Source organism: Eurypyga helias, unplaced genomic scaffold (assembly GCF_000690775.1).
Source record: "Eurypyga helias isolate BGI_N326 unplaced genomic scaffold, ASM69077v1 scaffold2948, whole genome shotgun sequence".
Classification (NCBI taxonomy): Eukaryota; Metazoa; Chordata; class Aves; order Eurypygiformes; family Eurypygidae; genus Eurypyga; species Eurypyga helias.
The window spans coordinates 1-14,643 of NW_010266105.1; the positions used below are offsets into that span (position 1 = coordinate 1).

General features: G+C 50.7%; 1 protein-coding gene across 1 annotated transcript; it reads right to left on the reverse strand.

Moving 5' to 3' along the window:
* Window positions 1-6,970: 6,970 nt before the first annotated feature.
* LOC104513544 (zinc finger and BTB domain-containing protein 40-like) lies at window positions 6,971-13,702 on the reverse strand. The gene is given in 9 exon segments (XM_010156942.1): window positions 6,971-7,162; window positions 7,879-8,048; window positions 9,057-9,143; window positions 9,474-9,574; window positions 9,576-9,616; window positions 10,263-10,477; window positions 10,947-11,111; window positions 12,522-12,728; window positions 13,237-13,702. Coding segments are annotated over 9 exon segments (1,644 nt in total).
* Between the last annotated feature and the right edge of the window lie 941 nt (window positions 13,703-14,643).

The window sequence follows — 14,643 nt, forward strand, 5'->3', positions numbered from 1 at the left end:
GTGTCATCTGCAGACTGACTGAGGGCGCACTTGATCCCCTCACCCAGGTCAATGATAGAGTTATTAAAGAGAACTGGCTCCAGTACTGAGCCCTGGGGAACACCACTTGTGACGCTGGCTGCCCAATGGAATTAACTTGCCAAATGGAATTAGCTTCACTCATCACAACTCTTTGGGCCCAGCCATCCATCCAAATTTTACCCAGAGAAGAGCATGCCCCTCCAAGCCAGGAACAGCCAGATTCCCAAGAAGAATGCTGTGGGACCCAGTGTCAAAGGCTCTACTACAGTCCACGTAGACTACATCCACAGACTTTTCCTCATCCACTAAGCGGGTCACCTTGTCACAAAAGGAGATCAGGTTAGTCAAGCAGGATTTGCCTTTCCTAAACCCATGCTGACTGGGCCTGACCACCTGGTTAACCTCTCCTCTCCTGCCTATCCTTCTGACGATTTTATAGACACCCATTGCAGCACTCCAGCTGTGCGAGTCATTCCACCATGTTTCTATGACACCAACTATGATAGTTTTCCAGCTGCATAGTGGCTTCCAGCTCCTCCTGTTTGTTGCCCATACTGCATGCACTGGTGTAGATGCACTTCAGTTGGGTTATTGATCCCACCAGCTTTTTGAGGGGAGAAGCCTTAATTCCTACATGACCATTCCCAGGAGATTCTGTGGTTTCTAATACATCAATAATATTTGCATGTTTGTTGCTGATGGATCTCCACCCCCTACCTCCACTAAGACAGCAGACCGAAGGACTTTGCTAGCACACTGCCCCTCAAACACTGGCATGCCATCCCCAGGCTTCTCCCTAGTGAGCCTGGTTCTATCCTGTTCCCCCTCCAAATCTAGTTTAAAGCTCTTTCAATGACCCCTGCTGACTCCTGTGCCAAGATCCTTTTCTCCTTTGAGGCAGGTGTACCCCATCTGATGCCTGGTGTCATGATCAAAAAACCTCAAATTCTGCTGGTGACACCAGGCTCAGAGACAGATACTGATCTGCTGGCTCTTCCTGTTTCTTCCAACTGGAAGGATAAAGGAAAACACTACTTGTGCTCCTAATCCCTTAATCAGTCATCCCAAAGCCCTGAAGTCTCCTTGATTGCCCTCAGTCTTCCTGCTGCAACTTCATTGCTGCCTACCTGAAAGCTCAATAACGGATAGTAATCTGAGGGCCATAACAGGGTAGGAAGTTTTCTTTTCACATCTTTAACCTGGGCCCCAGGGAAGCAGCAGAATTCCCTAAGAAGTGGGTCCAGTCTGCATTACCGTGCATTCTGTTCCCTTCAGAAGTGAGTCTCCTATGACAATGACCTGTCTTTTTTTCTTTATGGAAGCAGTTTTGATGCAGGGCATAGGCCAACTTAACCTTGGCAACACCTCCAAGCTAGATGGACCATCATCCTCATGATTGCTTGGTTCCATTTGCAAAGCCTCATACCTACCATGCACTCTATCTGGACAGACCCATTTGTCAGCAGTTACTTCATGCTCCAAGTGAGGATGTGTACAACAGACACATCTTGGCCAGACCACTCCATCTGCAAGAGGCTCTGGGGCAGTGGGAGAAGGTCTGAGAAGCAGAGAACACAGACAGCCTGCCCAGACCAGGTTTTCCATGCCGCAGGGATCTTCAGAGTCTCTGATGCAGGGGATGAAGGAAGTATAGGCCAGCAAACTTGACCCTGAGCTCCCTGGGAACAAGACAGGAATCAACTGCTTCTGTTAGAAGTGAAAAGGTCGCTGTCAGACTGCCCTCGATGCTGGGCATCTCAAGGATGTCCAAGAGGGAAAGCATTTGTGCTCTGTACATTCAGACGAGTGTTGATGCCCTTCAGCACTGTGCCTGTGCTAGAGTACAGATGGGAGCAAACAGTCCCCTGGCATAAGGGGGTGAAGGCTACCACCAATTACAGCTCCTGCGCTCTCGTGCACCGTCAGACCTTGCAGCCTCACTTGTGCTGGTAGTCGATGCCTGCACAGCCTCCAGCTTGTCATTTACTTGTCATACGCTGCTGTGGGTGAGCAGCTGTACAGGAATGACATCTAGCCACAGAAATCCTCAGAGCAGCGGGCACCAGCAAACACCTCCCGACTTCTGCCAAAAGCAGCTACTAGAGCCCCCAGCCCTCGCTGAAAGCTCCGCACGCCTCTGGTTACCACCAGCACCTCAGGACGCTTTCAGACACCCTGATGGCAGGCAGCCCCCTCCTCTCTCCGCAGGGTCAGCCTTGCCTCTTCCTAGATACACAGCCTGATACTTAGCCATGCTAAAATGCACACAGCTCTGTTGCACCCGCGTGCCAGGCAATCTGGATTCCCCACTGCTCCTTACTGCTCCTCCTGCTTCCATCTCACCCACACGCTTTGACACCAAGGACTTTATTTCCTTGCAGGTCACAGAAAACAGGTGCCATGATCTGACTCGTGGGTGCTTCCTGGCCCCACTCCAGTTTGTGGAGAAGAGCTATGTATAGAGGGCGCTACACAGCACCCACGTGTCTCGCATTAAGTGGATTAAGAACTAGCTCCCTTTATCAGGTTTGCTTAAATATGATTAGAAACCTAGACAGATTTCTTGCTTGGAGTGATCATAAAGGTGCAGGGAAGGCAAAATGAGAGCTCCTGCTTGCGATCTCATCATGTGCAAAAGGCTGGCTGGAGACTCTATAAAAGGAATTACTGTTTTAACACAGAAAATTAGGAATTGTGATGACTTACCGCAACTTACAGCTGCCTGTGCTGGGGGATTAGACACATTAACTGATGCTGGTGGCAGCAGAGCCCCCTCCATCAGTCAGCCTACTCCTCCCCATTCCGAAAGGTTACTGAGCCTATCTCCCGGGGAAGCACTTCAGCTCTCGCTGTCTGCAGCAAACCACTGGCATTCGGGAGAGGGAATTCCCTCTGGTTGCTGCTGCAGCGTCTCATCTCTGCCCTGTGAAATGCCGCTCGGTGTTTGCCGAGCTAGAGGCTGTTGAAAACGTCGCTTCTCTTTTCCTGTGCTTGAATTCACTGGGGATGTGCTGGCAGCCTGCCAGACGGATAATGAAATCTGCCAAGACAGCAGCATCAGCTGGAGCGCAGGGGCTGCCAGGCCTTGCCCAATTCACACAGAGGGTTTTCAGACCACTGGTACCTGCTCTCCTCCTCCTCTCCCTCGGGAGACGCTTCAAGCAATGTCCAAGCTCTCTCCCTGCTCCCACCATCTCCATCCCTCGCTTCTGGGCAAGGCAGCAGCATCTTTGCCATTAATCACAGTGGCGTTGGATTTAAAATAAAACAAAACAAACAAACAAACAAAAACCCCAACAACAAACAAAACCCCACAAACCAAAAACAAAGCCCAGAGCACAGAATTTGTATATACTGTGCTAAAGAACACCTTGGGGCTGCAAAACTACACTTTGCTTTGGGAACGCCAAACCGGGGCTGGTCACAGCCACTGCCGTACCCAGCCTTTTTCCAAAGGATCCTTCAGTGAACAGGACAGACACCTGGTCAGAATGAAAGCTGTGCAGAAAACAGACCCTTCCTAACAGTCACATGCTTAATCCAGGAACCAATTAATGCATGATCAGATACAAATAATTAACCTCCATGGAATGTTACTCTCCAGGCTTCTGTTACAGGCACACCGCCCTTTTCCCAGAAGCATCTGGCACCTGCTACACGAGGACACAACAAAGGGCAGGACCATCCTGTGTTCCAGCCTAACCTGACAATAGCTCCTCTGCTCCTTACAGAGGGTGACACCAAGGTCAAGAGGGGAACAGGACCCCACATAACCCAATGGGTCACCCAGCACCTGGGAGAAGACTTGCAAAAGTCCTGTTTTCAGAAATAAGGATTTTTTTCTTCCAATCAATTGCTTCACATTACGCTGTGCAGCTACATCTTTCATTCTCCGTGGTTTATTTTTACAGAGGGGAAAAAAAAAAAAAAAGAATATGCAGCATAACAAGAAATCACTAGTGATCAGCATCTTCATCATTGTGCATGCCAGACCAGGATGTGCCCTGGGAAACGTGTCTTCCTTCCAGGTAGGACATGGGTATTGCTAACACTGCAATTTGCTCTGGCGTGCATATTTCATCCGTCAGGAAGGAACTGGAATGGGAGCATATGAGTTATTCTCTCCTCATAATGATACAGGAGATGCTCGATAGTCTTGATGCTTGATACGGGAGATGCTTGATAGCAACTGCAGAGCTCTCACTGAGTGTACACTACTGGCAGGACTCTGCCATGGATACGTCCACAAAAGCAGGAAAGATGACCCTAAACAGGAGACATGAGCCTGAACTGCACCTGATCACATCACATCACAGAGTCAGTATGTAACATTGTGTCACACTGAGTATGACAACACTCAGTCAAAAGGGACCAAATGGATCCAAGTCAAAATGCATAACTTGCATACTCTTCCCTAGCCAAGCTCTCTACCTTATGAGGGCTATAAATAAGGCAACTTCTCCCTAAACCTTTACCCTTCCTCCAGAGTTTTTCAGGAACAAAGGGAGATCAGCTTCATCTAGCGCTCCCTGCAGATATTGGCTCCTAAATGAAAGCTACAACATCTGCAAAGCACAGCCTGGACAGTTCATCCCCTGCTCCAGAGCACTCACACAGCCTGTGCAGGATCTGCACAGCTCCCAGCCCCCCCAGAGCCAGAAAAGGGGAACAGCTTCCATCTCCACCCGCCTCTGGGACAAAGTCTACTGCTTACCTCCCAGCTGTGGATGCCCCATCCCTGGATGTCTTCAAGGCCAGGCTGGATGTGGCCTAGAGCAACCTGGTCTAGTGCAAGGTGTCCCTGCCCATGGCAGGGGGGTTGGAACTGGATGATCTTTAAGGTCCCTTCTAACCCAAACCATTCTATGATTCTATATCTGCTCTAACACCATCAAGAAATACTTGCTTGTTCTATCGTTATCTCTGCACCCATCCTAAGCACCACAAGCAGCTATTCTGTGTCCAGGCAGGTGTGAGACGGGCTCCAGCAACTGCCCCTCTCCTCCTGACCAAGGGGGATCCACAGCTTTTTTGCTGCTCCATCTCAGTTACAGATGCATTTTAACCTCTCCACAGGTGGCCACATTCCAGTTTCAGGCTCTTCTTTAAGCATATCCAGGGTTTGGCAGTGTCCTGCCCAGGGCTTGGAGTTATCCTTCAGTTTGGCAGTGGCTCAAGGTGTCTCCATCCTACCAGCCCAGGGGCTGTATAAGGCCTGGGAAGGCTAAGAGAAGCTTCAGCAAAGGTGCAGAGGCACCTGACCATTAGCACTAATCCTCAAGACCTGGAGCACCATCTCCTGGTCATTTCTGGATTCAGTGGCAACTTAACCTCATGCTTCCTCCATTTCACTGTCGCTGCAAAGCCTGGGGGACAAACCACGCATGCACCCGAGGAAGGTGGGAGCACATCAAGACACGTGCAACACTTCAGCAGGGTCATACATTTGTTGCCACATACACACACACAAAAAAAGACATGCAAGAACAACAATCAGTCCACCCAGTGCCTCTCCTAGGGTCACTGCTTGCTGTTCACTTCTTTTCATCACGTTCCTGTATGACCATCTCTGTCTGGTAACTGTGAGCAGCCATCACAAAATGCTGCTGGAAAACTCCAATCTGTTCATTTCCCGTGCTCCCCTCTCAGCATGACAGAACACGCGCTGCTCGCGGCAGGGTCTCGGGCTGCGAGACGTAGGGGGGGACCACCACTCAGTATGTAAATATCACAGTGGCAGAGTTCAACCTTTTGGCATGAGAGAAAGGAAGATAAATGCTACCAGTCCCCTCAGAGCCACAGGAACCCTGCATCTATCTAATTGCACTTCGTAATGGATTCAGCAAACCATTAATTATCAGATTATATTTTAGGAAACTGCAGATAAAAATACTTCATGAAATTTAGCCTTAAAGGGGCCAGTTTGCTGCGATGAAGCTGTTGCATTGTGCTGGCACCAGAAAAGCAAACTTCAGAGTAGGTATCTGAGTGCATTTTACAAAGCAATGCCCTGTGTGCCACCGGGAATGTCTCTGGGCAGTCACAGCAGCCACTGCACGGACAGAAATACCTTCATCAGTGCCAACCCACTGACACCAGCAACAAGGGGCTCTGGCATGTAGGCACAGCTCCTTCTCCTTTCTCAGATGTGGCAGCTTCAGCATATCCTCAGTGAATTTGTGGAGGGATGGGAAGCATCAGGGCCGTTTGCTTGCAAAGAGGATGTGGATGCCCAGACCTGCCTATGACCCTTCTTCATAACAGAAAACCACAGCAAAAACATGTATAGGATCAGACCTGTGCTACACAAGCTATTACCTAAACAGCTCTGAAGTCACTTAACACAACTCACAAGAAGCCTCTGCTTGAGCAGAGAGGCCCAAATGTCTGCTTTGCCTTGGGGGACTTTTCTAGCTGGCACAACAGGCAGCACAACAGTACAGGGGAGAGTGGCAAAATAAACAAAGCAGCCCTTACTCACCCAGCAGAGTAGCAGGTACCTGCGAGCACAGCCATAAAAATCTCCACCCCAAATTCTCAGGACAGCTTTTTCTTTGGTTTCACATACCCATACCACCCCAACATGGTCCTGCACGTCTCCTCCCCTCCACTCTGTTCACCACAGTGAAGAAACACACGTGAACACATCCAATTCCCATCTTTTCCTCTCTATTTCTCTTAAGCTGGGAAGGATGGGTGGTGCAACCCACCTAAGCTGGCAGCTGCTAACTGCAGGGAGACTTCCCAGGCCCTTGTGAATGTCTACAAACGTGTCCGGTCCTTCGCCATGCTGTGCTTGCTGTATGTCGTTTCTTTTACAGCATCCCATACCCGGGGTTGGTTTCCCAAACAAACCCCAATCTCCCTGCTGGAGCAGCACATTGAGGTACAGCTCCTGAACAAGTCTAGTGGGCACCAGGCACCATGCACGGGCATCCACCGCTCACCCTCACTTGGTTTCTTCACAAATCAGAGTGACACTGTCATGAAACAAATCCTCAATGGTCACTTCCACCAGCTCAGAGCCACCTTGGCTCACTTGGGAATCAGGCAACGTCATGAAGACTTGAGAGCCAGTGAGTTGGGCCTCATTAAAAGAGATGATGTGCTCTGCTGCTCCTTGCTCCGACATCTGAATCACCTGCATGGAAGATGACATGAGAGTCAGACACTTACAGCACTGCCTTCTCCACAATTACTTTGCTACCCACATCTTTCTCAGACCCATTTAGCTTCATGCCAGAGATCTGCAATTACAGCTGGCATGGGAGTAATGGGAAACACCAAACCACACACACCGATGATGCAAAAGAGAAGACAGAAGAGTAATTTAAATATTTCTCTCCACAAAATTGCTATGATTTAGCTCCATAAGCAGTCATAGACAATAAACACTCTCTGACTACCTGCTGGAGGAATGCCAGCCCAAGGAATCTTTCACACTGGGCTCCCTCATCCAAGGAGCTGTTCTCCACTGATGGTTGAGATATTGAAGAGAGGAATTCCGGGTTCAAGCCTAGCATTTGGCCTCCAATAAAACAGGTATGACCTCACGGGGTACGTCATCTGGGTTTTAATAGCCTCTGAATAACCAGGCACCTCTGCACACAGTCAGTCCCTCCTCCTCAGTTCCTGAAAACCCAACTGCGCTGCCTCCCCACCAGCAAGTCCACCCCTCACTAGCACAGAAATCCCAGAGCATTGTGGGAGGACTTGCATCCTGGACCTCTGTAAGAAGGGGAATCAAGCAGCAGAAGGGGTGACAGGAGCTGCAGGATGGATTTGGGAAGAATAAGAGGGTTGCGGGGGGAGGATGGATGAACAACTACAGGGGATGTGGCACAGAGCAGTCTTTACCTGCACAATCTGGGCCGTGGTGGCTTGGGACAAGACCACCTTGGGATGCTCAGCCCCGTAGTGTCCCTCCAGCTCGCTCTGTGAGGAGAAGAGCTCCCCACAGAGCTCACAGGTGAAGGTGCTCTCCATCTGCTTGAAATGCTCACTGGTGATGTGGTTCTGGAGGGCCCCTGGGAAGCAGAAGGATGCTGAGCAGTACAAGCAGCAAAATGGCTGGGAGCCTGGGGAAAGAAGCACTGCCCTGAGCCTGGGCTGCAATGACCAGGGCCAGCCCAAGGGCACAGGGAGCTGCAAATGGCCAGGATGTGCAGGGCTGAAACCCAGCAGAGACTCAGGGCATGGTGTGTGCCAGTGTCCCTTCCAGGTACAATACTGTCTGTCAAAGAGCCTGTGGTTGTTCTGGTCCATTTTAGCTCTAGCTCCCCACAGCACCAGTGTTCAGAAACCAGGGTGATGTATCCGATAGTAGCTGCGGCTGTCCCTTCTTGCAGAAATCTCTCTCCATATTCCTTTGCACCATCCAGCACTGCTCCTTATTGGCTTGGCTTGCATCTCCTGATCCAGCTACTGCAAACACATTATCCACCCCAGCAGATCTCCCCTCTCAGAGCATGCTGTGACTAGGTCTTCTCCTTCCTCACTCTCCAGACTGCTGTTGGCTGCCACCTCCAATGTCTCCTGACCATCTCCTCTCCTGCTATCCCATGCACAGCCCTGAGGACCCATCTTTCATAGCAGTTTAGTGTGCCAGTTCACTCTGCCCTCACAGCCTTGATTCAGCTCGCACACTTGCCAAACAGCCCTAGACAGACATGTTCTCTCCAAGCCCAGGTCCCTCACCTATCTTTCTGGTGCTAAACTCCTTTTTTTTTTTTTTCCCCAGTCTCCCACTAGCCTCCACAATCCCCAGTGCTTGGGTTCAGTTCCTCATTTCTCTGTGCTGACATCTCCTCACCAACACTTAGCTCTCTCCTCTGCTGTAACATGCAAATCCAGAACCCTCCTTGACTCCAACAGCTCCAGAAGCTTAACACGTCCCAGTCTCACCGAAACCAGTGCTTTTCCAGTTCACCTATACTTCCTGTTTCCTCACCATGTCCATCTTCAATTTCACACTTACAGACATCAGTCACTGAGAGGAGCAGTCATTGCTAACATGAACAGCAAATGTATCAGACCTGAGTGCCTGCACTTCACATGCACCTGCAGGAGAGCCACTGTGGGGAAGAGCTCCTTGCACGTCTCGCACTCATGGAACTTCACATCTGCAGACAAGGCCAAGAATAGAAAATGTGCTCCCAAGGTCTTCTACAAGAGGCCTTCTGGACCAGAGCTCTGTTAGCATTCCAGCAACACCCCGTATGCATATAGATATGAGGAACATCCTTGGAGGCAAGGCAGGAAAAGGAGACACCAAAAGCACACGAGCTGCAGGATGCGAGATGAGACTTGCCAGAAGAGACTGCTACAGGTTACAAAGAACCTACTGTGATCTACAGGTAAATAGGATGTGCAACCTTGTCCTAGCAGAGTTATCGCCACATCTCTCCCAGCAGTCACCACGTGGTTTTGTTCACTAACAAATGGGCTGTTACCTGTGTGCTCTGCCTTGACATGCTTGTGGTGAGCAGCAGTGCTGGAAAAGGTTTTGTCACATGAGCTGCACCGCAGGGAGAAGAACTTGGAATAGCGGTGATGGGTGGTGGGTCCGGTTGTGATACCATAACCCTGACAACTGCTGCAATGACAAGGATCAAATCACAGTTAGAATCCGAACCTGTTCCAGGGGCATCGTGACAGTAAGAAACTGCATGGAAAACAACAGTGGGGTTGTGCTCAGCAGGTACCAGACCTGCTCATCCTCCCACAGGGCAAGATCTCACACCTCACTTCTGTTTCTCTGCTGCTCCTGAAGAGCTGAACACTGCTAACTCCCTCATCCTCATCTCACTCGCTGCAGGTCTCCTTTTGGTCTCCCTTTCTGTTCCCTTGTAGGAATGTGCCCCCACACATACTGCCACAGAGGCATGCCATTTGCAACGCAAGTGTTTTTATTCCTACGCTTCCTGACAGCTAGAAACTTGGGTAAAAAAGATTCCTGAGGGTCCAGACGGACAGGGATGTACTCACGGCCCATCTCACTTCATGTACCTGCCTTTTCCCTATGGACTCTGCCTCCCCTGTGCAATTTTTCCCTCTGCTGACCCCAAACAGCTGCACTCTGCACATGGGCCGGAGAGACAACCTGGGGCAGGAGAGACAACCTGGGGCAGGAGAGACAACCTGGGGCAGGAGAGACAACCTGGGGCAGGAGAGACAACCTGGGGCAGGAGAAGGCAATGGCACCTCTAGCATGAGACCAAATCCTTGCTGCATCAGTTCACCTGGTAAGCTTTGTCGCAAATCTCACAGCTAAAGGGCTTTCCTCCATCGTGGGTCACTACGTGGCGCTCCAGGAGTGACGGGGCGCTGAAAACTTTGGAGCAGGTAGGGCAGGGGTGGTAATCCTGGGAGTGGGCTTCGTCGACATGCTTGCGGTGCTCTTGAAAGGTGGCAAAACTCATCCGGCACTTCTTGCAGTCATAGGGATCTTCAATGTCTGCCACACAGAAACAGAACAAAACCACAAAGAAATCAAGGCAAAGAAAGCAAAGAGCAAATAAGAAAAGAATTAAGAAGAGCATTCACAGAGGGAGGAAAGCAAAGGGAAAACCAACATGTGTTACTACCCCGACAAAAACCAGCACTGGAGTTTTGGCTTTGCATACAGATGTTGCTGCTCCCACTCACCTACAGCTTCCTGTGGCGGGTTCCCAGCAGCTTGCAGTTTGCTGGAAGCCACCCCATCCATCTTCTTTGGGACAACCCTACTCATAGCATCAAACCACTACACAGTCTTGCTTTTCTTGGGAGGGAAAAATCCCACCACAAGACACCCAGCCAGCTTGCAGGCACCAGTAACACCTGCACAAGCCTCCAGTGGCACAGACGGGTCTGCCACAACCCTGCAGAAGCCATGCCTCACAGGCTGGCCTGTCCAAGCTGGGGAGGCAGCAGGTCACACTCACTGTGGAAGGTCCGGAGGTGGATGGAGAGCCCGTTGGCCTGGCGAAAGCCTTTCCCACACTCCCGGCAGACATAGGGCTTGTCCCCCGTGTGAGTCCGGACGTGGCGCGACAGCTCGATGGATTGGGCGAACACAGCATCGCAGTACTGGCAGGCATACATCTTCCCTGCAGTGACAGCCAGGGTGAGAGCCTGCACCTACCGGGACAGGAGATCTGCCAGGCCTATGCCTGATTTCACAGGGGGAGGAGAGCGATTAGAAACTGCGTAGGCTTTCCTGGGGTAGCCAGAGCATCTCAAGTGCAGGGTCAAAAGGGTCCTAGAGATGCGGGAGAAAACCACACCTGCACAGGGAGTATTAAATTACTACAAGACTCAAGTATCTGGAGGTACCACACTCTTCTGTGTGAACTGAGACAAGCTTGAGAAACGAGCCCACGTGATCCTCCCAAGGTTCAACAAGGCCAAGTGCAAGGTCCTGTACACCTGAGTCAGGGCAACCCCAGTATCAACACTCTCTGGGGAGTGAAGGGATTGAGAGCAGCCCAGTGAAGGAGGACTTGGGGATGAAAAGCTGGACATGAGCCGGCCGTGTGCGCTGGCAGCCGAGAAGGCCAACCGTATCCTGGGCTGTATCCAGAGAAGTGTGGCCAGCAGGGCGAGGGAGGGGATTCTGCCCCTGTACTCTGCTCTGGTGAGACCCCACCTGGAGTGCTGCATCCAGCTGTGGAGGTCCCAGCAGAGGAGAGACATAGGCCTGTTGGAATGGGTCCAGAGGAAGTCACAAAAACGATCAGAGGGATGGAACACCTCTCCCATGAGGAAAGACAGAGCTGGGGTTGTTCAGCCTGAGTCTGGGGACACCTTATTGCAGCCTTTTGGTACTTAAAGAGGATTATAAGGAAGATGGAGACAAACCGTTTAGCAGGGCCTGTTAGGACAAGGGGTAATGGCGTTAAACTAAAAGAGGGTATATTTAGACTAGATGAAAGGAAGAAATCTTCTACAATGAGGGTGGTGAAACACTGAAACAGGTCGCCCAGTGAGGTGGTAGATGTCCCATCCCTGGAAACATTGAAGGTCAGGTTGGACGGGGCTGTGAGCAACACTGAACATCTCATTGAAGATGTCCCTGTTCACTGCAGGGACATTGCAGGACTAGATGATCTTTAGAGGTCCCTTCCCACCCAAACTATTCTATGATTCTAAGATTCTGGAGGTACTATATGCTGCCATGTCTCATGTTCAAAATTGATTGCCCAGCTGCAACATGCTCATGCCCTGGTAGTGAAAGGGGCTGGGTGCAGGGTCAGGAGAAGCCCTGGCATGAAAAACTATGTGAAATTCAGCCAGAGGGAGGGACGGGAGAAAGGGTAATGAGAGGGAGGACACATCACAGGAATCTAGATGTGATGGGACAGAGAGGAGGTACTTAGCAAACTGCTAAATGGGTGGCTAATCGGAGAACCTGGAGAAGGGGATGGGGAAGAAGCCAGGAGGCAGATGGAGGAACAGAGGACAAAGGGGTGGATGGAACAAGCGAAGCCCACAGCTGGTCTCCCGTGGGGAAGGCTCACCCTCAGCATGCTGCTTCTTGGTGTGGTAGGCAAGGGCTGAGGCCTGCATGAAGGTCATCAGGCAATGCTTGCACATGAAGGGCCAGTCCCCTGTGTGTAGCCACAGGTGGTTCTTCAGCGTGGAGTTAGCTGCAAACCTGGCTCCACATTCCTCACAGGAGAAGGGCTTCTCGTCGAAGTGCTCCGTCAGCTTGTGGTACTGCATCCCTGGGGAGACAGGCAGGACACTGAGGAGGCATTGGTGGACCCAGTGCCAGCCCTGACTGACCCTGCTGCAGAGGCACCACTCCACCCAGCCTGGAGACTTACCAGGTCACCCAAAACACTGGGAGTCCACCAGTGTCCTCCAGCCTGGAGGTCCACCAGGATACTGTGAGCTGTCACAGGGAGGGCAAAGAGAGTCAACTCCTCTTACTCGTTCTGCTAAACCAGCTGCAGAACTGGAACAGCTTGATTATTTTTGGAGGCTTTTAAATTTGCCAGTAGCCCCACTTTTCCTTGATGAGCCATGATGAAAACCAATTAGGGAAAAAGTAATCAAGACAGTGGTTCTGCTCAGTGGGGCAGGAGAAATGAGCTGAGCTGTGTTTCTCACACACATCACTCACAGAGCTGCAGGGCGGAGGAAGAGAAGGAGGAAAAGGAGATTTCAGACTATCACTTTATTATATTGTCCAGACTTCTGTTCAAACACCCCTGCTCCCACCTACCCTACCTGAGGCATGAGCAAATTCTCGGCCACAGATGTCGCATGCCACGGGGAGCTGCTTCTTCTTCTTCTTGGCTGGCCCCACCACTCCATGGACTTCCAGCTGATGCTTCTCCAGCTCCTTCTTCGTTGATTTGACCTCACTACACCCCTTACACTGGATTTGCTTTCCTCTGGCCACCCGACAACGTTTTATGTGCACCTGCAGGCGGCAGTAGAAGTGGAAAGTCTTATCGCAGGCTTTGCAGACAAAACTCTTCTTGGAAGAAGCTTTCTCTTGGGGTTCCTTTGGTTCCTTGGCACTGGCACCTCCCACCTTGTCCTCATCTTTTTCCAGAGCTTCAACTTGGGATTCACTGTTCACCTTCCATTTCCTGATCCCAGATTTCTCCCCACTTCCCTCAGTTAAGAGACCTGCAGAAAAAGCAACTCCTGTTTCAGCGATGACCAGTAGACTGGGCACCAGCTCCATGGTCACCCATCTCCTGAATTCTCCTACATAGACAGTTGTCCCTGTACAGCAAGAACAGACACACATTGGAGATGCTGTCCCATCACAACACTGGTACATCGCTCTGCCCAAAAGTGACCGCTAGCCATGCGTGGTATGATGCACCAAGGAGTGGTCTATGAGTTTCTCAACCCACATACAACCGGGGCTGGATTAGATGGCAACAGCCAGGGCCAGATTTTCCAAAGAGCTTCCTCCTCAAACAGGAAGAACAGTTGTTGCCAAGCATCTTCCTCCTGCTCAGCCATGTGAGTTATGGCCATGATTAAATGTTTGAAGATCTGATCCTCAGGTATATGACTAAGTCTGCCACTGGGAGTGGATATCCAGCTATTAACTACAAGAAATCTCAGGAACACTTCTGTGCTGGTTTTAGTCAGGAAAGAATTAACTTCCTTCACAGTGGCTGGTATGAAGCCGTGTTTCTGGATTCACATTGAGAAAAGTACTGAGAAGTTGTCTTTTTAGCTGGTACTGGTACACCAAATTCAAGGTCTTTCTCAGCTTCTGATACTGCAGCTGTGTTCCCAACTTCCTCACCACAAGCAGTGTGGGGGACATACAGTTCAGACAGCTGACCCAAACTGACTGAAGGCGTATTTCATTCCATAGTACATCATGCTTGGTACTTCAGGGGGGAGTGGGATTGGGGGCCATTATCACTCTTCACTATCTTACACTGGCTGACACTCTAACTCCTTTGTTAGCTGCTTTGCTGACTCCTTTGCTGGCTCGTGAGTGAGTCGGTGAGCTTTCCCGGTCGTGCTGTCACTGATAGCATCTGCTCAGACTCTGCTGTGATCACTCTCCAGCTGCAGCTCTCGGGCTCTCTGCTCTGAGTCTCACTTCTTGGGACCTGGCAGTGCATCAGTCGGCAGGTGGTGAGAAACTGTATAATATTG